Here is a 25222-nt window from a genome sequence, read left to right on the forward strand (position 1 = left end):
TTCACCTGTTTATTCAGGGCCTCCCTATGGGCAGGTACTGTTTTAGACACTGGGGATATAGCAGGGAACTCAAAACACAAAGCTTCAGCTCTGGTGGAGTTGAAATTCTAGTTGGGTAGTAAATGCTGCAAAGCAAAGTAAAGCAGGGTGAAGGGGATAAAAAGCGGGACTGGGGGAATGTCCTACTTTTGACAGGGTGATCAGGGAAGGTCTCCTGGACAGAGCAGAAGAACAGCAGTTCTGAAGAACAGAGCCAAGTGGGCATTTTGGGGAAGGGATGGATGGCGGAGAGGGGTCGGCGGCAGGGGTTGGTGGGGGTCTATGGAAGACTGAACTTCAAATGCAAAGACTCTGAGACAGGAATATGTTAATCAACGAGTTAATCAAAGTTTCTGGTCAAGTGAAATAATCAGTACCTTAAAACCCTAGTCAAAAAAGAAACTGGGGAGGAGTGGGAGGGAGGCTCATGAGGGAGAAGATATACATATATACACACACACACACACACACACACACACACACACACACATACTTATGGCTGATTCACACTGTTGAATAGCAGAATTATCCTCCAATTTAAAAGAAGTATCCTCCAATTTAAAATAAGAAGAAAGAAAAAAAAAAAAAGAAATTGATGCTGGGCTCTCTTATGAGATTTTCTGAAATACAGTTGGTACACAGTCCCTCAGTCTGACTCTCCATCTCCCATTTCTATGTTGATAACCTTAGGGCTCCCAGGGGACACCCCACTCTGAAAACGAGTAACAGACCCGACCATCTCATGTGAGCACACAAGGCCACGCACGGGAGGAGCTGAGATGAGGTCTGGGCCTCCTTTTAAGTGAGAATTTTTCACACAAAAGTCCTCCCCCTCAAGAAGTTAAACTGGGCCGTTCTTACATTTTGAGATAGACTACACTCTATCTGTGAAGTGTTCTCTCTCTAAATAATCCACTTCTTACCTATCACTTTCTCTCTCACTGAATTCTTTCTGCGATGAGCTTCATTAAGTTCTGAAATCAGGTGTGTGGTCTCAACTGGAAGACTGTGGGGTCTGGCCAGGTTCCAGTCCCCGTGCATGGGTTCAAGTTCTAGTTCTGAGGTGAACAGTTTCAAAGGTTACCCGGTGTGTGATTGGCAGAGCCTGAAGTTGAATCTTGGCTATCCCACTTTAGTGTGATCGCTTGTAACCTCCACGCTGTAATGTTCCTAGTCTAACGTGCCCACAGCAATCTGTACATATATCACCCCTGCGGTATACTGCAACTATCTGTTTACATCTTTCTCCCAGCCTCGAGGTGCCCTTAAGAAAGAGCAATTCATGGAGAAGGAAAGGGCAACCCACTTCAGTATTCTTGCCTGGGAAATCCCATGGACAGAGGAGCCTGGTGGGCTACCGTCCTTGGGGTTGCAAAAGAGTTGGACATGAGTTAGCAACTAAACATGACTATGCTAAAAATATTTTCAATAGTAAGGGATATTTTCTTACCTCCATTATAGCTTTAAAAATAGCATTAAAAAAAAAAGAAGTTAAACTGTTTCACAATAAGATGATTTCCAAATGCTAAAAAGGCAAGCTCTTCTCCCAAAAGAGGTGTCACTTTCTGACTTCTGTACTACTCATCTGTCCCCTCTTCAGTCAGCTACAGGCCTGGTCCCAGCTCTGGACCACTTTAAACTGAGCCTCTGAAAGTTTAAATTGGCTCCTGGCCACCACATGAGATGCTGAGGCCATGCCCTCAGCCAGAGGTGTCTTGTTCTCTCATTCTTTGCCTTTCCCGGTCTATTCTCCTCATTCTAGACTCACTGAAGGCTCACTCCGCTAACGAATCCAAATCCCAGCTTGTCTCACCCACTTTTATCTCTTCTGCACGTACAGCCTGTCCCCCAGGAATATTCTTACATTCCAAGGAAAAACCTCAGAACACACTGTCAATACATGAGCCCTTGCTGCTCTGATTTCAATGATTGGACTATTTCATAATTTAAAGTAAAATAATTTTTTTTTAATTTAGGATGTACTTACATAGAGTCTGAGACAGCACAGGAAATCAGGACTGTCTGGGAAAATGTAGGATCTATGATCAGGCCTTTGACTGTTGCTCTATACTCTAATAAACAACTTTATTTTCTAAAGACACATGACATCGTTCTACAAAAGGATCTGGAGCTACTTCTGGGAGTAAGGATAAAGAGTCAGCGAGTGATAGCTGTGGGTTGAAGGCCGGAATGCTGGTATTTTCAGTCATTTCAACAGCTCAGGAAGCTAAATGGACCATAATGGAAAATAAACAGCTCTGGCCACCACACAGACCTCAGCCCTTAATGGGGTGAATCACAGACCCCATTACCTGTGCTGGAGCTCAGGTAAATACAGCACTAATTCCAGAGGCTGGAATATGCCTCTCTCCAGCATGCAGGAAAGCACCCATTCATTCTACCAGGAGAAGCCTCATGGATCTGACAGGGCATGTACACCTGACCCCTTGACCCCTCTAAGCATCCTCTGAGGTTCCATGACCTGGGAAAGGCTCTTGCTGCTGCTACTGCTGCTAAGTCGCTTCAGTCGTGTCCAACTCTGTGCGACCCATAGACGGCAGTCCACCAGGCTCCCCCGTCCCTGGGATTCTCCAGGCAAGAACACTGGAGTGGGTTGCCATTTCCTTCTCCAACGCGTGAAAGTGAAAAATGAAAGTGAAGTCGCTCAGTTGTGTCCGACTCTTTGCGACCCCGTGGACTGCAGCCTACCAGGCTCCTCCGTCCATGGGATTTTCCAGGCAAGAGTACTGGAGTGGGGTGCTATCGCCTTTTCCGAGGGAAAGGCTCTTAGAACTTTCTAATTAAGAAAAAAAGTCATCATAGTGATAATTTTGAAATGTATAGAAATATCAAACTCTATCTTGTAGATAACAAGAACTAACAGTGTGTACGTGCTAAGTCACTTCAATCATGTCCAGCTCTTTTCGATCCCATGGACTGTAGCCCCCCAGACTCCTCTGTCCATGGGATTCTTCAGACAAGAATACTAGAGTGGGTTGCCATGCCCTCCTCCAGGGGGTCTTCCTGACCCAGGGATTAAACCCTCGTCTCTTATGTCTCCTACACTGGCAGGCAGATTTTTTACCAAGTACTGCCACCTGGGAAGCCCCAGCACAGTGTTGTAGGTCACTTATACTTAAACTCATAGAAAAAGAGATCAGAATTGTGGCTACCAGAGATGGAAGGGGAGGAATGAAGGCAATCAAAAGATACAAACTTCTAGTTACAAGATAAATAAGTACTAGGAATGTTATGTATAATATGGTAAATATAATTAACATTGCTATTGTTATATATGAAAGTTATCAAGAATTTATTCAAGTTATCAAGAAATCTTCTGGTCACAAGGCAAAAAAGTTTTTTTCTATTTCTTTTTGTTTTTGGCTGTGCCACATGCCGTGTGGGGTCTTAGTTCCCAGATCAGGGATTGAACCTGCACTCACTGCGGTGGAAGCACCGAGTCTTAACTACTGGATCACCAGGCAAGTCCTCTGTTTCTTTAATTTTTATCTATGTGAGATGGCTGTTCATTAAAGTTAACTGTGGTAATCATTTCATGATGTATGTAAATTAAATCATTATGCTGTATACCTTAAACTTACAATGTTTATGTTAAGTATATCTCAGTAAACAAACCCACTCCGGTATTTTCTTGCCTGAAAAATCATATGGGCAGAGGAGACTGGCAGACTACAGTCCATAGGGTCACAAAGAGTCAGGACACGACTGAGTGACAGAGCACTCACACACATATGTCAATAAAAGTGAAAGGAAATTGTTTTTTAAAGAAAGAAAGAACAAAGGTCTTCCAGAGCTGTCAATTGAGAATTAATTTGGTCCTGGGACCCAGGAGGAGTCCTAAAGGTCTTACCAAGCTCACCATTTCCCACTGGAGGTTCTTGTGGGTATGCACATTGGTAACTTGGAATAAACTGAGACCTTTAGGTATGTTGTAGGACAAAGTTCATAATTTTTTAAAAAAATGTTCAGAAATGTAATGATATTGCCCTTTGATCTAGTATAAGTACTCCTTGAAATTTAACAACAACAACAACAAAATAGTAACAATTCAAAAGAAGAATGCAGGACATTTACCGAAGGATCCTTCCTTTTAGCAAAAATTGGAAATCATGATCAGGGGAAACCATGATCAGGGGAAACCATGATCAGGGGATCTAATGCAGTCTTTGGAAGGGAAAAATTCCAAAACTCTTTTCATTGCCTAAGATTTTTTTCCCTAATTTCCTTCTAAGTTACAATGTTTTTTTTTTTTTTAAATTGAGATTTACCTGGCATATAACATTATAATAGGGTGTGCAACAAAATGATTCAATATCTCTATATACAAATATGTGTATCAATAATGATGTAGACATTACCACCACATGATCAGCACAGTAGGTCTTATTTAACACGCATCATTATACATAGTTAAAAAATTTTTTTCCTGTGATGAGTGCCTATCAGATCTATTCTCTTAGCAACTTTCAATTGCAATACAATTGCAATACAGTATTATTAACTATAGTCACCATGCTATAGGGTAAATTCCTTTCAAATGGAAGAAGTTTTCCCATTAGCATCAACAAATTTATTAAGCACCTGCTATTATGCAGAAGGCTTTTTTTTTTTTTACAGGAAGATAGACTGAAAAACTCCTTAAACGTCAAGTTTCTTCAAGATGTCTGTATTATTGAAATCATTCTCCCCAAGGGCCTCCAAATTACAAAGTAAGGAAAGTAATAAGAGGTTAACTAAAGATTATGGTTGGTATAACAGCTTTAAGGCTAATCTATCCTGAGGTAGAACTAGTGACAGCTGACGCCCTGGGAATATTTGAAAAGAAGATATTTGCATGTGATATACAAAAGGATGAAGAGTCATACAGTGAAAAATAAGTCTCCCTTCCACCCTGACCCTTGGTCACCCAGTTCCCCAACTGGGACATTTCAGAGGTATGTGGCAGGGCCACAGGTTCACGTGACTTCTGTGTGAGCCACACTCTGCTAAGGACTTTGTACAGAAGGCTCACAGGTGCCCTGCCAGTAGCGCTCTGATCAGCTTCGATTTACAAACAAGGAGACCTGCTTGTGGCCTGAAGTGAACAAGCAACGGCCCAAAGTCTCGAGGTGATAAGAGACAGAAGTCCGCACTCTCAGAACCCCTCCTCGTCCCCCTTCCCCTTCACACACCCCTGACCTCCACATTCTCTCTCCACGTTGCTGTTTCCTCTGCCCTGGAAATCAATCCTCCACCACTCCTCGGTCTGGTTAACTTGACTTTCCATATCAATTTTAGAATCATCTTGTCTCTTAAAAAAACAAACAAAAAAAACACCTTGCTGGGATTCTGGGATTATGTTAAACCTACAGATCAATTTGTGGAGAAAAGATATTTTAATAACTATATTGAGTCTTCCAATTCATGAACACGTCTGCCCACTTATATCGGTACTCTTTGATTTCCTCCTTCAGTGTTTCATAGTTTTCAGATCCCGTACAGGTTTTATTAGATTTAGACCTATTTCATTCGTTTCAGGGCTATCGTAACTGACATGGGCTGCTCCCCACCGCCCCCCACCCCATTTCAGCTTCCAGTGGTTTATTGCTAGGATATAAAAATATGATTGATTTTTGTGTGTTGACCTTGCTAACTCACACATTAGTCCTTGGAGCTTTTCTTTTTATAAATTCCCATGGGATTGTCTACACAGACAATCACGCCATCTGCAAATAGGACAGTTGTTCTTTCTTTCCAATCTGAATGCCTTCTATTTACTTTTCCTGCACTGGCTATTCCAGTAGGATGTGGAATAGCAGTGGTGAGAACAGACTTCATTGCCTTGCTCCCCATCTTAAGGGGAAAGTATTCTCTCACCACCAAGTATGTTAGTTGTAGATTTCTGGCAGATGCCCTTTTCCAGGTTTGCTTGGCAACGTTGATCATGAATGAATGCTGAATTTTGTCAAAAGTTTTTTTTTCTGCATGCACTAACATAATCAAGTGTTTTTTGCCCTTTAAACTGTTAGCATGGTGGATTCTATCTCCTGATTTTGGAAAACTGAACAAGCCTTTTGTTCCTGGGACAAACCACAATGATTGTGAGGTACTATTCCTTCTACATAACATTGCTGGATTTGATTTCCTCGCATTTTATTGAGGATTTTTGTGCCCGTGTTCATGAGGATGACTGGTCTGGAGTGTTCTTTTCTTTTTTTTTTTTTTTTAAAGGCTTAAAATGTATTTTAATAAGTTCATGTTGCATTATTCATTTCTCAGAAAAACTTCAAAGGTATTAGGGACAAATCAAACATGGTACACCAATAAAAAATGCACAGCATAACTACCTAAGATAGGCAAAGCTAAGAGCTACTGTCTGACATTCAGCATACAGCAACCCTGTTCTCAAGATTGTACTAGGCCTATCAAGAAAGCTGTGAATGGCAACATCACAGACACAAAAGGGCCATTTCTGGGTTGTCCTTACCCAAGAAAAAGATGGAGGCAAGTTTAACACAAGATTTTTTTAAAGATACACTAAATGAAAATCTCTAAGAGAAAATGTCTTCCTTGGGACATGAAAGGGTAATATATGGGACATAACAGAACCGTATGTATGTTGTCTGTGACCTCTGTGGACATGTGCCTGAATTCCCACCTGGGAGTGATTGGAACAGTGGGGCCAAGGTCACTGGGGGATGTTTGGTTTTTGTGGTATATGTGGCAGGATCTCTGGGGTGAGACAGTGCACTAAGTCGTGTCCGACTCTTGCGACCCCATGGACTGTAGCCTGCCATGCTCCTCTGTCTATGGGATTCTCCAGGCAAGAATACTGGAGTGGGTTGCCATTTCCTTCTCCAAGGAGTGTTCTTTTCTTGAACTGTCTTTGTCTGGTTTTATAAAATAGATGTGTACTAGACATTTTTCTGAGGCCTTGAATGATAATTTTACTATTTTAAGCATCATAAAAACTTATGAATGGTTTTAATCTTCGATTTTCTGCTAGAATTTCTTTGACTCCAAGTTTTTGAGCAGGAACACAACTTTCAAAGATAACAAAATTCCCAAGGGAAAATAAAACTATTCTAACTAGTCTCACCTTAAGGTACATGTGAGAATCTCATGCAGTGAAACTATTTCACCTGTCATTCTCTGCACACCCCCGCCCTGCTTCAGTATAGTCAAGGAAGCAGGAACTGTGCTCCCCAGCCTGGGATGAAAAACTGACACAGTTTCCATCAAATAAAAGATACATTATTACCCAACCCTGAAATGCAAATACTCACAGTGGTCACTGAGTTACCTAAGAAAGCACCTGCCAAACATTAACCCCTTTAGTTCTTATAATTCCCCAAACGTTCAGTCATTACCACTCACATTTTACTATGGGAGAAGCCAAAACACAATGGGATTAAGAGATTTCAAGGCGATCAGCAGAACTAAAGTCTGAATTTAAACATCACCTACTACCCAACTTTGTTTTAAAAAACAGTCCTAGACAAATGCAATGCAAGGTCAGAAGGTCAATCAGGCACGGGAGGGACTTCAGAAAGGGATTCAGGGACTTCCCAGATGGTCCAGTGGTTAAGACTCCGCACTTCCACTGCAGATGGCACGGGTTCCAACTCTGGTTGGGGAAGTAATATCCCTCAAGCTGGGCAGCACAGCCCAAAAACATTAATATAAGTGATGCAAGGAAGGAAGGAAGAGAGAGAAAAGAGAGAAAGAAGGAAAGAAAAGAAGAAAGAAAGGAATCTGATGCAAAAGAGCTCACTGAGGGGAGTTTTAGGAACTTAAATGCTGATTCTGGTCTTGGATTTTTTGATAAGGCCCGTTCCCTCACTGCAGAAACTGAGCAAGACTAATGGCTGAGGAACAGGATGCTACACAGGAACTGCTCACCTAGAGACAATGGCCACAGAGAATCAAAACCCTTGTACAGTGTATCATTTCAGCGTGTAAAAGTCAGCCAAAAGGTCACCCAAAAGTCACCCGAAAGGGTGGACCAAAGACCACAGAAATGTCCCTAGACTCAAGGTCTGTCCTGTTCAGTGGAACAACTCAAAGTGATGTGTTCAGGAGGCAGTAAAGGGTCCACGTGCGTGCATGCTAAGTCACTTCAGTCATGTTTGACTCTGTGCAACACTATGGACTGTAACCTGCCAGACTCCTCTGTCCACGGGATTCTCCAGGCAAGAATACTGGACTGGGTTGCCATGCCCTCCTCCAGGGGATCTTCCTGACCCAGGGATTGAACCCGCATCTCTTATATCTCCTGCATTGGCAGGCAGGTTCTTTACCACTAGCGCCACCTGGGAAGCCTAAAGAGCATGCTGCCTGGGTTCAAATCCCAGTTCAAACCACGAGACCTTAAAGGAGTCACAACCTCTGTGCCTCTAATGTTCTCATCCGTAAGAGTAAGCACTCATTACCGATGTCCGCTGTTGTTATTTCTCAGAAAGTTGTCCCACCGAGGGCCTGTGCGTTTCTGACACTGTCCTAACATCAAGGTATAATTGATAGTGTGCCCCTCCCCATCACAAGAGCACAATTCTGCTTTCAACCAAGTGTGCCTGAGAAAACAACAAAATCAAAATACAACAACAAACAATAAACAAACATTAACTGTTTCATTAAATGATGTCTGGGAGCTAAAAACAGCTAAAAACCAATAAGCACTCACAGAATACACATTCAAAAGGAAGAAGAAGGTATTTAAATCTATACCTTAAACCAACTGTTTTCCTACAAAAAGTACATTCACATTGTTTGAGATATTCTCCCCAGCGAAGAAACAGGTATGAGTTTCATTTTTAAAAGATATAAACTATGAAAATGCACTGATTAATTTCCATGCTATTTCAGATTAGTTTTATGATCAAATAAGGTTCCACTTAAAAGATCAATTTAACTTTTAAATCACTAGGAAGTAAGCTATCTTTAGTTCAAATATGTAATTTTAGGACTTCCCCGGCGGCGCAGTGGATGTGAATCTGCCTGCCAATTTGGGGAACACAAGCTGGATCTCTGGTCAGGGAAGTTTCATGTGCTACGGAGAAACTAAGCCCATGTGCTCTAGAGCCCATGTTCCCCAACAAATGAAGAGTAGCCCCCTCTCTGGCAACCAGAGAAAGACCTTGCATAGCAACGAAGACGCAGCGCAACCAAAAACAATTAAATAAAACTTTTTTAAAAACAGGGACCAGAGAGCTGGTGAAAGTTTATTTTTTTTTTAATTTAATTATAATTTTGTGGTGGCATTTTCATCAAGTTTCTTTAATTTAATTAATTAGCAACAGTGACAGCTAACATTTTATTACACACTAACTAAGCACCTAATAAGCTAGGTGCTAATTTATACCTATTACCTCATCCTCTTAATCCTCTGAGGGAGGAATAGGCTCATTTTATAGAAGAACCCCAGCCTTGATGCTGACTATTTACGGTTCTGACAGAGAACTGATTGCCAATACCTGTATATAAAGTTTTAACGCTAAAATGATAGAGTTTCCCTGGTGGCTCAGCTGATAAAGAACCCGCCTGCCAATGTAGGAGATACAAGAAATGTCTGATCCCTGGGTCAGGAAGACCCCCTGGAGAAGGAAATGGCAACTCGCTCCAGTACTCTTGCCTGGAAAATTCCACGGACAGAGGAGCCTGGCGGGCTACAGTCCATGGGGTCATGAAGAGTCAGACACAACTGAGCACGCATACACAGGTATAAAGTTTTAACACTAAAAATGATTACAGAACGGTAAGTCTCAAACTCTAACGTGCAGGAGAACTCCTGGCGAATCTTGCTAAACTGTAGATTATGATTCATAAGGTCTGAGGTGAAGCCTATGATTCTGCAATTCTAACAAGCTCTTAGGTGCTAGAAGTACTGCCAACCACACTTGGAGCAAGGACTTACAGGTGGCAATAGGCCACAGACCACAAAAAAATGTCTCTAAAGCCTAAAACAAAATTTTAAAAAATCAAACTTTGCACAAAAGCCACAGAATTAGAACTTATATTAAACATATTTCTTGATGGGATGTTGCAACATCTTAGAAATATCTTCAGGGACTTCTCTGGTGGTCCAGTGAATAGGACTCCAAGCTTCCAGTGCTTCCAAGGCAGGAGAGATGGGTTTGATTCCTGGTCAGGGATCTAAGATCCCACATGCTATATGGGGCAGCCAAAAAAAAAAAAAAAAAAAATCTTCATAACGACTCTTATTTTCTTTTCCAGTTTAAGTCAAGAGTCCAATTTCTTGGAGTTTTGTGGAAGGGTTTTTCCCCTAAAAACCCTGAGTTTTTAATCAAGGCTGAAAAGCTAAATGCATGGGAGACTATTTCATGTTCCCATACCCTTCAAGCAGATACCTGTCCTTCACTCATCCACATATAACACAACCTCTCACTGTTTAAATTCTAGAGGCAAGAGTTAGGGGAGATTTTAGGAGCTGGACACCAAAGTTCTTCCAAATGAAAAGTAAAGTTCTACCAAAAATAGCACCTTACAAAAAGGCAATGATAAATACGATTTATCACTGGCTTCCATTTATGGCCTTAGGTGACAAAATTCCAGCAATGAGGTAATAGCTAACATGTTATACAAACTACTGGATTTCATTCTTTTACCAGATCCCTTAAGTGGCAGGTCTATTTACTTTCAAAAGTCCAGAGTGAACAAAGCAAGGTACTTAACAAGATCCCTAAATTCCACCTGGGTCCAAGTTCCCTTTTCTGCCAGCTCTCTTATTCACTTGTGATTATCTGTGCTGTACTCAAACATCAGCTAGCTGCCTCTTTTAAATGGCACCTCCCCCACCTTCTCCATTCTCTTTACTAACAGCAATGCCTAACCTAAGTCCAGAACCAATATATCTCTGAGAACATTCCAGTTTAACAGATAAGGTCAGTTTAAAATTCTAGAGAGGAATAACCTGCTCTGTTTGTCTTTCCTGAGAGCCCTTCAAAAACTACCATCCCACAATCAGCAGAACAAGCCTTTCACCCAAAAGAAAGATAAAACAGGCTATGATTCTGCAATTTACAAACACTGAGATCTTTATTGAAAGGATATTCACGTTAAATAAAAAAGATTCCCAAGGAACCTTTACCGAGGTACTCAAGTAAGCACAAGGAGACCAATGCTTGGAAGAAACAAAATGCATATACCGTGCAGGTCCGTGCAAATGGCTTCTCTGGCTGAGAAGTCAATGAAGTTCTGTAAGGGGCCTCAGAGGAAGGCCTACCTGTGTCAGGGAATACCGGGACACAGTTTTGTCCCAACAAGAGCATGCTCTATCCACAACAGAGCTAAGCAACTAACCAAACAGGCTCGTTAGAAACCCACAAAAGAGGGGCAGAGGGGACACTGTCCTGAACGCCCTGGAAGCTAAAAATAAGTATTCTGAGGAACGAGCTCTACCATAGACAAGCCCAACAGAAAGTTCTCTGTTTCTATTACCTCCAAAACTGGCTGCCCTCCCGCAGTGATTTAACTCTGGGTACCAATTGGGCAATGCCAGCCACCGTGCTGGGGCGGAGGATTCAGAGATGCCGGTTCTATCTTCTGGGCTAATTAGAAGGAATCAAAGCCTCTGCAATATAAACTGGAGACTCTGCGGGCAGAGTTGGGCTCCCTCAATGCATCTAGACTACATGCCTCCATTCAACCAACATTTATTTGAGCGTCTACCATATGCTCAGCACTCTGCTGGGCACCGGGGGAAGAAACCTTCCCCAGTAGCGGAAGCAGAGACAAACGAGGACGATTCGGAGGAGTGGAGGACGCGCGGCCCCCGAAAACCTAATACAAGTTGTTGCTATGACCAGCAGCACCCAGGGGAAGGCGTGACCCCCGCCGGGTTCCGCGCACCACCAAGTCCAACAGTGAAAGAGGCTCGCGATAGCGAAGACTGGCGTGGACAGGTAGGCCCGGGGGCAGGTGTTCAGGTAGAAGGCGCACACCTGAGGCAGCAGGGCTGGGGAAGACGGGATCCCCAGGGGAGGCGGGACGGAGGCCCAGGGATCCGGCTAGAAGAGGGGGCGCAAGGAGCTGGACGATGGGAAGCCCGGGGCGCGGTGGAGGCCGGCCGGGCCTGCGCCCCCTGAAGCGGGAGCAGCGAGGGAAAGCGCGCGGCTAGGCCGCCCGCCCGCACCTGGGGCCCCGCCCGGCACCTACCACTTGGGCGACCTTGAGGCAGCCGAGCGCGCCGCGCAGGTAGTCGGGGTCGCAGCGCAGGCCGGCCAGCCCGCGGCGCTGGCTCACCGGCTCGGTGGTGGGCTGGTACGGGCTGCTGGCGCCCGAGATCATGGAGGTGCTCGAGGCCTCGCCCTCGAAGCCGTCCAGCTCCTCGCCGCTCCGCATGCTGCCGCCCGGCCCGAGCCGCCTCGCGCGGCTGGCTCCCGGCGCCCGGAGCTGGCGGGCTCAGCAGGGCCGCCGCATTGCCGCCGCCGCCGCTGCCGACGGAGACGACGACAGACTTCCCGCACCAGCGCCGCCGCCGCCTCTGCACCCGCCGCCCCGCTGCGGCCACGGTTCGGTCCGCTCGGGCTCGGCTCCCGCCGCCTCAGCAGCGGAAAGGGAGGGAGGCGGGAGCCAGTGGAGAGAGAAGGAGGCGGGAGCCGGCGAGGCGGGCCGGGAGGGGGCGGAGCGAGCGCCCGCCCGCTGACCGCTCGGCGGCGCTCTGCACGGCGGCTCCCGCTTGGGGAGGCGGCGGCCCGCGCCGCGGGGCCTCGGAGAGGCGAGGCCTCTAGCCAGGCGGGGCTGGGGGCGGGGCGCCGGCAACTCCGGCCCCGCCCTCACCTGCCCGTGCTGGGGCCCCGGCGGCTGCTGCGAGTCATGCCATCACGGCGTGGGAGGGCAGGGGTCCAGGAGACCGGGGATTGTGGGGACCCGAGAGAGTGGAGGCTGACGGAGGGTTGAGCTGGACCTAGGGGGGCACGGTGCTGCTTTCTCAGGGCGCTGCCTCAGTTTCTCCTCTGAAGGAAGTAGGCCGGAGGACTTTCTGGTGAAGGCCAAGATGCGCGACCTCAGTGCTGAGAACAGTAAGAAGTCCGGTGTGGACCTGACTTGGACTGTTTGACTGACAAGAAGGGGCTAAGTGTCTGGGCTCCCACACCGGGCAACAAACAGGTTCTGAGGTCAGGGACACAAGTGAGGAGAAATCAGGGTGAGTGAGTGAGTGGGGTCATTTAGTACCAGGTCTGCAAGACAGACACACAGTTAAGATTTGTGAATAACTCCCAGTGTACGTTTTGGGTCCACCTGCCTGACCGAGGAGTGGCCGCTTGCCCATAGGAGACCCTTGGTGACGAACATTAGTTTCCTCTCTTAGATGCAAAGTTTTTTGCCATCTCTGTCTAATCATCAAGGCAAGTAAAACACAGATTTTTTACACTGAAGGGCACTCATTAGGGGCCAATTTGCAATTCAAGTGTGAAGGCTAATTTTAAGCTTAAGTAAAACACTGACTTTCTAAGAATTGTCGCTTTGGTATTGAACCCTTCCACACCTCAAATAGTTAGAGCTTATCATGCTCTGGGCACTGAGGAAGACACTTGAAAGTGTCATTCCCATTTTACAGAAGACTCGACTAAGGTTTCAGACTGGTAGTCCCAGGCCACACAGTTGGTGGACAGAGCAAGCTCACGTCCAATTTTTTTTCACTACACGCTGTTCAGTTCAGTTCAGTTGCTCAGTCGTGTCCGACTCTTTGCGACCCCATGAACCGCAGCACGCCAGGCCTCCCTGTCCATCACCAACCCCTGGAGCCTACCCAAATTCACATCCATTGCCTAGTATATATTTCAGATGAGGTTGTGAAGTGAGAAGCAGTAAATGCGATAACTAAGGTGATCTCAATTTAAACGGCTCTCACCTTTTGGTTACCAAAGATTGGAAAGACAAGGACTCTAACACTCTATCCAACCAACAAATATTTACTGGGCACTTCTATGCTAAAGGATATGTTAAGACCTGGAAATTGCCAGTGAAAGATAAGTTGAATGACTGGATGCAGGCTCTGGCCTCTGCTTTCTTCCCAAATCCCAGTGAAATGACAGTTACACGGATTTATGTTTTAAAGGCATAAAACCACAGGGACAAAGAATGAGAGAGGAGACAATGGCAACAAAATGTTGGAAGCAGAAGAGCAAAGGGGCAAGTGGTAAATGACTCAGTAGATCCAAGAAAGCTAAACCCTAAGCTGGTACAGGGGAAGGCTGAAATGCATCCTAGGTCATATCACAGGAAAAAAGGCTTGGGAATCATGACATCACCAAGCACATCGAGAAGTGGGGGTGAAAGCAGAAATCTAAAAAACAAACTAAAAAAAACCCAACTGAAAATCTTTTAAGTAGCAAATGGATTCCTGGATCCCCTCCCTTGCCCATCCCCCACAACTAGAACTTTTTTCTCTAGAGAAGGTAAGACAGAAAGTCCCTTAGCTAGGGAACACTAGGCACAGTTGAGGGTAGGGGGTACCATATTAAAAATTATATGTGTTTGTGTCCTTGGATATTAAATAATATGAAACCAAAACAAATTTTAATTCATTATGAGTTAAAGAAAATCTCACAGGAAAAAGAATCAAAAGACAAAGAGGTAGAAAATGAGAGAAAAGAAAATTAGAGGAATAGTCCAAGAGATTAATAGAATAATAAGACTCTCATAAAGTTAGAACAGAGAATATGGAGGGAAGAAAACAAAAAATAATAATTCAGGAACATGTTTACAGAACCAAAGGATATGAGTTTTGGATTTAAAGGACCCATCAGTGCCCAGCACAATGAATCAACATGGACCAGCATCAGATATATCAGATCACTGGGGCAAACAGAAGAGCTTCAAGATTCCAGAGAACTGAGCAGGTTTCATTATAAAGGATCAGGAATCAGAAAGGCATCATGAAAGAAAGAAAGAAAGGCATCAGACCTTTCAAAAGCAACTTAGGGAGGTTCAAGGGAATGGAGTAAATCATTCCATATCCTGAGGAAAAATGATGCCCACTTAGAAGTATGATTCCAACTGGAGTATCAACTGGGTATGATGACTTATGAAAGACTCTTTGGACATGAAAGACTCCTTCTGTCTCTTCTCAGGAGGCTGCTGGAGGAGAACACCATGAGTACAAGGATTTAAACCAAAGCAGCAGAGGATATGGGATCCAGGAAAGGGTGGATGCAGCCTCAAGAGAGGTGATAAGAGTCCTTATGGTGAAGGGGACATAGGCCCCTGTGCAGCAGGCCTGGGGGTTGACCAGACCAGATTAGAGAAGCTAGAGGCTTCAGGAGACATCTTCAAGATGAAATTATTCGGTTCGCCAAAAAGTTCATTCAGGTTTTTCACCGTCTTACCCAAAGAACTTTTTGGCTAACACAGTAAGAATGTGTCTGAATATACAGAAAAAAAAAAGATTCATAGTTTCAATAAAGTTTTCAGACAAATTAGTGATAAATGTGGGCTTCCCAGGTGGCTCGATGATAAAGAATCTGCCTGCCAATGCAGTAGACGTGGGTTTGATCCCTGGGTTGGGAAGACCCTCTGGAGGAGAAAATGGCAACCCACTCCATTATCCTTGTTGGGAAAATCCTATGGACAGGAGAGCTTCATGGGCTATAGTCCATGGGGTCGCAAAGAGTCAGGCACGACTGAGTAACTGAGCACGCACACACATATAGGGATAAATGCACAGAAAATTAAGGAAATAGTCATAGATGAACTGTGGGGAAATAAAATAATACATAGAAAAGAAGTATGGTAAATCACAGGTGAATAATACCTGCATAATTATAACAATGTGAACAATGAGTGCTGATCTAACCACAGTACCTGGTCATATTAGGAAGAAAGGACATATTAGGAGAGATAGAATGTGTCAATGTGTGATAGGGAGAAGGGGAAGATGGGCAAGAGACCTAAATACTCATCAGACATGCTTAAAACTCAAGAGGTAGCAGACATATGCATGTCAATTAAAAAGATAATGGTAAAGGGACTTCCCATATAATGTTGAATACGATTGGTTAAAAGTTTAAAAATGTCAATTCTGGGAAGCAGGAAATGTAATGGGGGTTATAGGCCTTGTAGAACTATTTGATTCTCTCAATGATATGTTCATGTAATTTTTATGTGTTCATATAATTTTAATAAATGCTAGATTTTAAATGATTTTTAAAAAAGAAACTTGAGTGTTTGATATCATCCCTGCCAGCACAGACGTGGGGAGCAAGCATTAAAACCAGTAAAATGTGCTGTGTATTGTTCATGGTGGTAAGGGAATTTCCAGGAAGGATTTCACTGAGTCTGTGGGTCAGAATTTCAGCTGAAGTGTGAAATAGGAAGAGCAGCTAGCAAGGCAAAGAGATGACAAGGATTGGTGGAAAAGTGTTTCAGAAAGAGGGAACAACATGCACAAAGACCCAGAGATAAGTGAGAAAGCAAAGCACAATGAAGAGGGTGAAAGGTGGCTTTGGGCGTCCCCTGCAGGGCCTCAGGGGCCATGTGAGAGGATAGATTCAGTTCAGTTCAGTTCAGTTCAGTTCAGTCGCTCAGTCGTGTCTGACTCTGTGACCCCATGAATCGCAGCACACCAGGCCTCCCTGTCCATCACCAACTCCTGGAGTTCACTCAGACTCATGTCCATCGAGTCAGTGATGCCATCCAGCCATCTCATCCTCTGTCATCCCCTTTTCCTCCTGCCCCCAATCCCTCCCAGCATCAGAGTCTTTTCCAATGAGTCAACTCTTTGCATGAGGTGGCCAAAGTACTGGAATTTCAGCTTCAGCATCATTCCTTCCAAAGAACACCCAGGGCTAATCTCCTTTAGAATGGACTGGTTGGATCTCCTTGCAGTCCAAGTGACTCTCAAGAGTCTTCTCCAACACCACAGTTCAAAAGCATCAATTCTTTAGCGCTCAGCTTTCTTCACAGTCCAACTCTCACATCCATACATGACCGCAGGAAAAACCATAGCCTTGACTAGACGGACCTTTGTTGGCAAAGGAATGTCTCTGCTTTTGAATATGCCATCTAGGTTGGTCATAACTTTCCTTCCAAGGAGTAAGCGTCTTTTAATTTCATGGTTGTAGTCACCATCTACAGTGATTTTGGAGCCCAGAAAAATAAAGTCTGACACTGTTTCCACTGTTTCCCCATCTATTTCCCATGAAGTGATGGGACCGGATGCCATGATCTTTGTTTTCTGAATGTTGAGCTTTAAGCCAACTTTTTCACTCTCCTCTTTCACCTTCCTCTTCACTTTCTGCCATAAGTGTGGTGTCATCTGCATATCTGAGGTTATTGATATTTCTCCCAGCAATCTTGATTCCAGCTTGAGGATAGATTAAGCAGTGTTAAACAGAAGAGTGACACCTCCCTCTAGAATGTTGTCTTGGCTTCATCAAAAGAGATAGACTGAGCGGAAGCAAGACTGAAGGCTCCTCTCCAGTCCTCATTAACTGTTCCCTGTTCCTGGACACTAGCCTACACTTATTTTTAGTTCCAGGGACAGATTTGAAATTTTTCCTTCTGGTTTTTAACAAAAGTTCACAGACTTTCAATGGGCGTTATTGGGAATCCCACATAGTACATAAAACTTGGCTCCGTTGCCTTCCTCAAGTGGTAATAGAGCATGAGCTTATGGCTAGAGCTGTGCCTCCAGGTATCTGCAAATGTTGAAGACAAAATGAAGATAAGAAATGACAGAGAGGTGGGCAGCCCTCAGGTCCCTGGGTTCCAGCATCTGGTCCACCTATCCAGGGCTTACTCAAGGAAACCAGACTCAGAAGAGATTGATGAAGGAACCAGATGCTACTTCACTCATTGCTGCCAGTGGATAGCCTCTGCCAGCAAATATAATGCTGATTCTTAGCTCAGTCCATGAACTCATTGTGAAAGAGCTGCTCAAAGCACAGCATCCTTTGTTGTTCAGTTGCTCAGTTGTGTCTGACTCTTTGTGACCCCATGGACTGCAGCACTCCAGGCTTCCCTGTCCTTCACTATCTCTTGGAGTTTGATTGAACTCATATCCATTGAGCCGTTGATGCCATCCAACCCTCTCGTACTCTGATGTCCCCTTCTCCCCCTGCCCTCAAGCTTTCCCAGCATCAGGGGCTTTTCCAAAGAAAAGGTACTGGAATAAACTCTTTAACGTCTGAAGGTGCACGCTATGCCCCAGTATCCACTGCTTTACCTGCATCAGGCCTGACCTCTTGCCAAGCTTCTCATTCAGCCCAAAGGCAACCACCTCCAGATCTGGGGGACTCTACTCTAGCTGTCCTCCCCAAGCACATGGATTCCTTGGAGAGTATTAACCTCAAAAGCATTGGTACTACAAGGGCTTTAGATTCTAAATTCCATGAAAGGCTGGGAGCAAAACACCTTCCCCAACTGGGGTCCCTGTCCCTGAAGGCATTGCCTGATGATGGTGAGGAGAGAAGGGCTTCCAATTTCCCTTTGTTTCTTACTGAGGCCCCTCCCCAGGGCAACCCCCTGAGTGCTGGGGGCTGGGGTAGCTTTTCCTGTGACTTCAATTAAGCAGTAGATCTAATCTACCACTTTTAATAAGCTCAGTAATTAGCAGGATCCCAAGAGAATTCTACCTCAAACAGAAAAACATAAGACAGTGGTAGTTAAGTAGAACACTGCAAGCATAAAGCAGGTAGTGCGAAGACTAAGTTGATCATGAACAATTATTAAGCATGATGCGAACACCCAAGAAAATCATGTTTAATGTTTCCAGACTATGAGCTTGGCCTGAAATGATTCTCTACTTTTAAAGAAAGGTTCTGGTATAAACTCCTAACGTCTGAAGGATTTGACTCAAAGATGTCAAAATAAACAACCTCTTTCCATGTTTGAAAGGAGTCGATAATCCCCTCCCCCATTAAACACCCCACCCCCAACCCTGACCTCAAGTGTTCCCATGAGCCTGGAGGGCCTGGGCCGATTCCAAGCGGGAGCGGTTCAGGGGTTAGAGTTAACTGCTGCTTCTGAAAGAACTTGTCCCTTCAGCCGGAAAAATGCTCTCCAAGTCTCCTCTAAAAATAGTGCTCACTGGGATTTTCCAGTTTGACATTCCTTCAGTTCCTATGACCAAGGACAACCCGGGCCAAACCATCTGCACCCCTCATGGGGGCCTCCAGTGGAATCCCACCCTCGGTGGGACCCCAGTTTGTGGTACCTGCCACCTCCACACCCTGCTGGCACCTGATGATTCAGGGGAAGATTGGCCCACTCAGCAGCTGCTTGGCTTCTCCCTGGCTGCCTTCCCCCCTCCCCTTCTCTTCCCAGGGCAGGCGCAGGGGAAAGGTTTTCTGGGGAAGAAAGAGGAAAGTGTGGCTACAAGGGAACGGGGACACTGCCTACACTTACCTCCAATACCTGTGGCCCCCACCAGCCTGGGCTGGCTAAACTAGCCTGTGAGCCTCCAGGAGCTGCCCAGTTTAGCCAGGAGTCGAGACACATAAAGTAAATCTTTGCTGATGGCCCACCCCCCACCCACCCACGCCTGGTGCCCAAACCACATGCTGGAGCTTGGAGGCTCTCTGAAAAGAACTGTGGAAGCATAGAGGACTTGTCTGTCCACCACGATCCCTGCTCCTAGTAACAGCAGCTCTCATATTCCGGGGCCATTCCTCTTCAACTCCAGCATCCACCTCCCACCTTCCAGGTGATCCAGGTGATCTTCACCTGGGAAGAGTCGGCACCTGACCCAAGAATGACCAATCAGGGTTCCCTTTTACCCAGACGGGCTCAGGGTGGGCCTGGGACCTAGGTTGAGCCAATGAGAATCCTACCCTGGGATTTTTGTCTCTAGAAAGCAGGCATCTGCAGACTTTAATGTGCACAGGATTCACTCAAGGGGTAGATTTTCAGGACGTCCCCCAAGAGTCTGATACTTAGGCCCTAAGATGGGGAACAGGAATCTGCTGCTACCATATATACAGGACTACAAGGCCAGTACAGTCGCCCAGGGTGAGAGAGGAAGAGAAAGCTTCGCGGAGTCACACTGCCTCTCGAAAGCTGAGGAGGCGTTCCCCAAGCAGCATGTGATCCTGCCAAGTGCTTCTGCCTTCTTGTGACAATCTCCCTGCATGGCACAGACAGCCCCGGGCTCTCTTGATTTTCCTCCCATCTCTCTGGTGGCTCTCGTCAGTCATCTTTATGGCCTTAGCTCCTAGCGTTCGGCGTTCCTCAGGGTGCTAGCTTCATCCTCTTTCCTATGACCTTTCTCCCACTAGAAGTCACCCTTGGGTGTCCTGAATTCCATTAGGCCAGAATGTAATTTATAATCTCACCTGCTGCGCCCCCTTCCACATTAAAAACATCCATTCCCTTATAAGGCCAAGAGGAAGAGGAAGAAGAGGATGGGAAGAGGAAGTGGCACTCTTACCATGCTTTCTACATGCCAGATACTGCTCTACTTGTTCTCACATATTAAAGCATTTAAACCTCAAAACAGCAGAGGGTTATGTCCCGCATATCAGGAACACCTTCCTGCATTCCCAGGCTGTGTCAGGTGCTCCGGCCCTGGCTTCCATGGCTCCTTGCATCACAGTGTTTACAATACTGTGTTATGACTCACTGTTTACCCATCGGTCTCTGACCATGAGCTCCGAGAGGGCAAAGGCCTCTCTGTTGTATCCTCTGCTGGCTCAGGGCCAGACGTGGGGTGGATGTGCAAAGAAGCATTTGTGGAACACAGGATTGTATTCACTGGCTGCATGACCTCAGACAAGTTGTGAACATCTGTGAGCCTCAGTCTCCTCATCTGTACCTTGTAAAGGCTCTAGCATCGTGTCTGAGACAAAGGAGGCACTCAGCAAATGTTTACTCTTTATTGTTGTCACCATCCTGAACAAGCAAGGCATTCTGGAAAGAGGACCCAGCCTGAGAAAAGGCCCTGATGGAAAGGCTGTAGAGGTTCAGAAAGAGGGGAGCGGTTTGGGCTCTTGTTCAGACAGAAAGGGGTTAAAAGGTACGTGAAGGGCGGGGGCAAGGGCAGATACTGCAGGCCCCTGCAGTCAAGGGAGCCATCGGAGCCGCACTGTGCTCTTTAAGCAGGGAGCTGACGTGATTGGGTATGGGTGAAAATGAAGTACCAATGAATAATTCAAAGTCCTATCTCTGCTGTATCAAATGGGTACTAGAGCTTGTTATCCTGAAAAATGTACAGAGCTCTTTGAAAGAAGAAAGGTCTCAGAGACCCCTAAGAATACTTCTCTGGATGCCTAGAGGGTCCCCAGACCTACTCAGGGAAAGCCAGGGGGCAGCCAGAAATGCTCCAGTTCTTTGACCTGGTTCTTAGAAGGGGCATGGAGGCCTCTGGATCCATGGGCAGGAAAACAGATGGGACTTAGGTAAACGACCAGAGTGGGCAGGAAAGCATGATGGTAGGACATGCCAAGGGCAAAGTGTGGAAAGCCAGGAGACTTGGGGAGGAAGAATGAAATGTGAGCTGAGAAAAACAGAAAGAAGTGGAAAGGTTCTAGGAGTTACTATAAATGGCCTGAGGAGAAGGCAATGGCACCCCACTCCAGTACTCTTGCCTGGAAAATCCCATGGATGGAGGAGCCTGATAGGCTGTAGTCCATGGGGTCGCTGAGGGTCAGACATGACTGAGCGACTTCCCTTTCACTTTTCACTTTCATGCATTGGAGAAGGAAATGGCAACCCACTCCAGTGTTCTTGCCTGGAGAATCCCAGGGACGGGGGAGCCAGGTGGGCTGCTGTCTATGGGGTCGCACAGAGTCGGACACGACTGAAGCAATTTAGCAGCAGCAGCAGCAGCATGAATGGCCTAAATGTCATACCACCTGACTCTTCAGTCCACATACATGGGCAGACTCAAAGGTGGTTTGTTTGAATTAAATGTATTTGAAAACAGCCTCCAGAAAAGTTGTAGGTACAGTACAAAGAACTCCCCCCACCCCCAACTATTTGAGAGTAAGTTGCCAACCTAACACCACATCACCTCAAATACTACAAACAGATGTTTTCTTGCTTTACCAAAATACAACCATCAAAACCTGAAAGTTACTCAAGATACATTACTACCATCCAACTGTCAATGACATTACTTTGCTTACAAAGGTCTGTATAGTCAAAGCTATGGTTTTTCCAGTAGTCATGTAGGGACATGAGAGCCGGACAATAAAAAAGGCTGAGGCCAAAGAATTGATGACTTTTAACTGTGGCGCTGGAGAAGACTTTTGAGAGTCCCTTGGACTGCAAGATCAAACCAGTCAATCCTAAAGGATATCAGTCCTGAATATTCATTGGAAAGACTGATGCTGAAGCTGAAGCTCCAATATTTCGGCCACCTGATGTGAAAAACTGACTCATGAGAAAAAACCCTGATGCTGGGAAAGATTGAAGGCAGGAGGAGAAGGGGACGAGAGAAGATGAGATGGCTGGATGGCATCACTGATTCAGTGGGCATGAGTTTGAGCAGGCTCCAGGAGATGATGATGGACAGAGAAGCCTGGCATGCTGCAATCCATGGGGTCGCAGAGTCGGACATGATGGAGCAACTGAACTGATACTGACACTTATATTACTAATGGCATTTACTTCTAGGGATTAGGCTTGGGTCTCCCAGGCTTGTTCTCCACTGTTACTCTTCCCCACCCGCCTCTTGTAATGAACAAATAAATCTGTGAGCAATGAAATTAAGTACTGACTGTAATGAATTATAACCCACCAAAGAAATCACATCCATTGAAATTTTGAGGAGGCGGGGAATGCTGTTGCTTCTTAAACTTTGAATTAATTTATATAAATATAGGCTCACGACTTTTTTTTAAAATGGGTTGCAATCCATTACAAATTTTGTTTTTTAATGCTCAAATTGCCCCTCAAACCTGGCCACTGGACTGCTGTTTTTTTTCTTTTGGGACACGTCTCCATTGCTCTGAGCCCTTTCTGTCTGGCATACATGTCCAAGCTCACTTATACTTTTCTTATTTCAGCCCTGACTTTTTTGGAAAAAGGTACCTCGAAAATGAATCTGGACCTGAGGTATGTTCAGTGGGCTGTTGCTGCTCCCAGGCCTGAGCTATCAGTGCAACCAGCTAGGGAATGTGTATGTATATAAACACACACACATACACGCACATACTTACATCTATATTTGTTCTCTCTCAGCATGAAAATGAGTTCATAACACTATGTCCAACTCCAATTCAACATTCTAGTTTCCTCTTTTCATTCTTTGTAACTCCCTTCTCCGGCGGTGAGGACCCTGGCTACTCTTTCATCTGGTAATTTGCTTGATCCATGCCTCTGCGTTTATCCATCCCCACATCACTCCCTCCCCTACCCAGATGCACCCCTACCATGCAGCCCCATGCCAGGCCACCTTCTCCTGTGGAGGCTCCCTTCACCTGCCTCAGTTTCTGACACCTCCTGTGGATGCTCTCCTCACCCCACCTGCACTGACAGCCTGAGCCAGGTCAGCTCCACGCCACCCTCTCTCTAGTAGGCTTGCTCTCCTCACCTGACTTGAGCTCTGACATCGGTGTCCCGCCCAAGCCCTGCTCTGGGCAGGTAGCTGCCCTCCTCAGCCTGCTCAGGTTAATGCTCCATACCAGGCCATTCCCTCATTCTCACCCACGGGGACACTCTCACATTCCAAACCCAGCCTGGGGGTCACCACCCCACCCCACCCTGACCTACCAAGTTCTGCCCACCTAAAGGCTGTAGGGGCAAGTCAGTGGGGAACAGGAAGACCACAAAGACCTCAGTGTTTATTTGGAGCAGAGAGCTGACTGTGGTGGTAGAGACGGCAGGTGTCTGTTGCTCCCAGCAGACTGTAAGCCCTGCGGGGAAGGCTCACCTTGTTCCCCTCCATCACCAGCATCTTGAGTCACCCTCTCTTGCCCACGGTTCCCTGGGAAAGGGCAGTGGTAGCTGAGGAGGAGCAAGGAGGAGGCCCCAGGAAACCCCATACCTCACCATGTATTCAGGTGCCCACGCACGCAGATGGTGGAGTGCTGCCTTGCCCAAGAAATCAGGCAGTTGCCCAGGTGATGGAATTTATAGTGTGCTGAAAGTGTGCCTGCCCTAAAATAGCTCTCTTGCTCACAGTCTAAACTAGCAATTTCTTTCTTTGGATTTAAGACCTGGTGTTTAGCTCGGCTGGGTGGAGAAGAGGCAGACAATTGTGTAGAGGAAGCAGGGACAGGGCAGCAATGACTCTTGGATTCTCAGTCACAACTTTGCTCTCTTCTGTGTGACCTGGACAAGTCATTTCCCTCCCTGGTCTTATTTACCCACCTTGAAAGTTGCGATTTCTAAGACCTTTTCAAAAACTAAGGTGTGTCTCTCACACAGCTGGTACAGGGTTGGCTGTTTCAAGATGGTCTGCACACCAGGCGCTGTGCTGCATGTCCATTTCAATGCATCTAGCCTCCTTGTGAGGCAGGTGAGAATCTGCTCACCGCTTTCCAGATGAAGATGCTAAGACTCAGAGGGGTTAAGTGACTTGTCACCCAAGTCCTCCTGTCTCAGGGTTCACAGCTGAGACCGCCCAGGTGTCCAGACTGGAACTGTGGGCCATGGTTCCTTGTATGTCAGAGCAGCTCCAGTTCAGCTCAATGCCAGAAACACTTCTGGTTCCAAGCGTGGGCCAAACGGCTGGTCTGAGGCTGTGCTGGTGATGCTCCCCCTGAAGGACCCACAGCCAACTGTGTCTGCTGTACTCCTTTTGTACCTAGGACCACGATGGCTGTGAGAGCTACTGGAGAAACCTACTCCCAGGGGGAAAACCTCCCAGCAGTTGTCCTAGTTATGACAAACTCACCAGTCTACAGAAGCTGATCCCCCCTGGGGCAGTGAGAGGGAAGAGAAGGGGGGGCAGGAAAGGGGATATCGAGAAGCCACATGCAAAGATCACCAGCATCCAAATTCCACGAGTCATGATAACATGGACCTTGACCCAGCCTTACAAACCCTGCATGTGGATGTTCTCAAAGGGCGTTCTGTGGAACCCGGAGGTTGTCCACAGTCATGGTCAGCCGGGAACGCCCACATTTGAGCCTTCTGAAGAGTCACACCTACCCAGTCCCCTGTGAAACAAATCAAGACTGAAAACCTGTTTCCACTGAGTTAAACCTGAGTCCTCCAATCCTTCTTGACTGCCTATACTATGACATGGCCAGAGAACACTCGGGGAAACCTAGATTTA

General features: G+C 46.0%; 1 protein-coding gene across 3 annotated transcripts in view; it reads right to left on the reverse strand.

Moving 5' to 3' along the window:
• The window catches only part of CMTM4 (CKLF like MARVEL transmembrane domain containing 4), an 80030-nt gene extending 67336 nt beyond the window's left edge, over nucleotides 1-12694 (reverse strand). Inside the window, exon 1 of one of the 3 annotated variants that reach the window (XM_019979410.2) lies at nucleotides 12214-12691. In XM_019979410.2, the coding sequence (XP_019834969.2) occupies nucleotides 12214-12399 (186 nt within the window). In that variant the 5' untranslated portion in view covers nucleotides 12400-12691. Of the gene's footprint in view, nucleotides 1-12213 lie in introns of all 3 variants that reach the window. The other 2 variants (XM_070770709.1, XM_070770710.1) reach the window with 2 other exon arrangements.
• Between the last annotated feature and the right edge of the window lie 12528 nt (nucleotides 12695-25222).

The sequence above is a fragment of the Bos indicus genome, chromosome 18 (genome assembly GCF_029378745.1).
Source record: "Bos indicus isolate NIAB-ARS_2022 breed Sahiwal x Tharparkar chromosome 18, NIAB-ARS_B.indTharparkar_mat_pri_1.0, whole genome shotgun sequence".
Taxonomy (NCBI): domain Eukaryota; kingdom Metazoa; phylum Chordata; class Mammalia; order Artiodactyla; family Bovidae; genus Bos; species Bos indicus.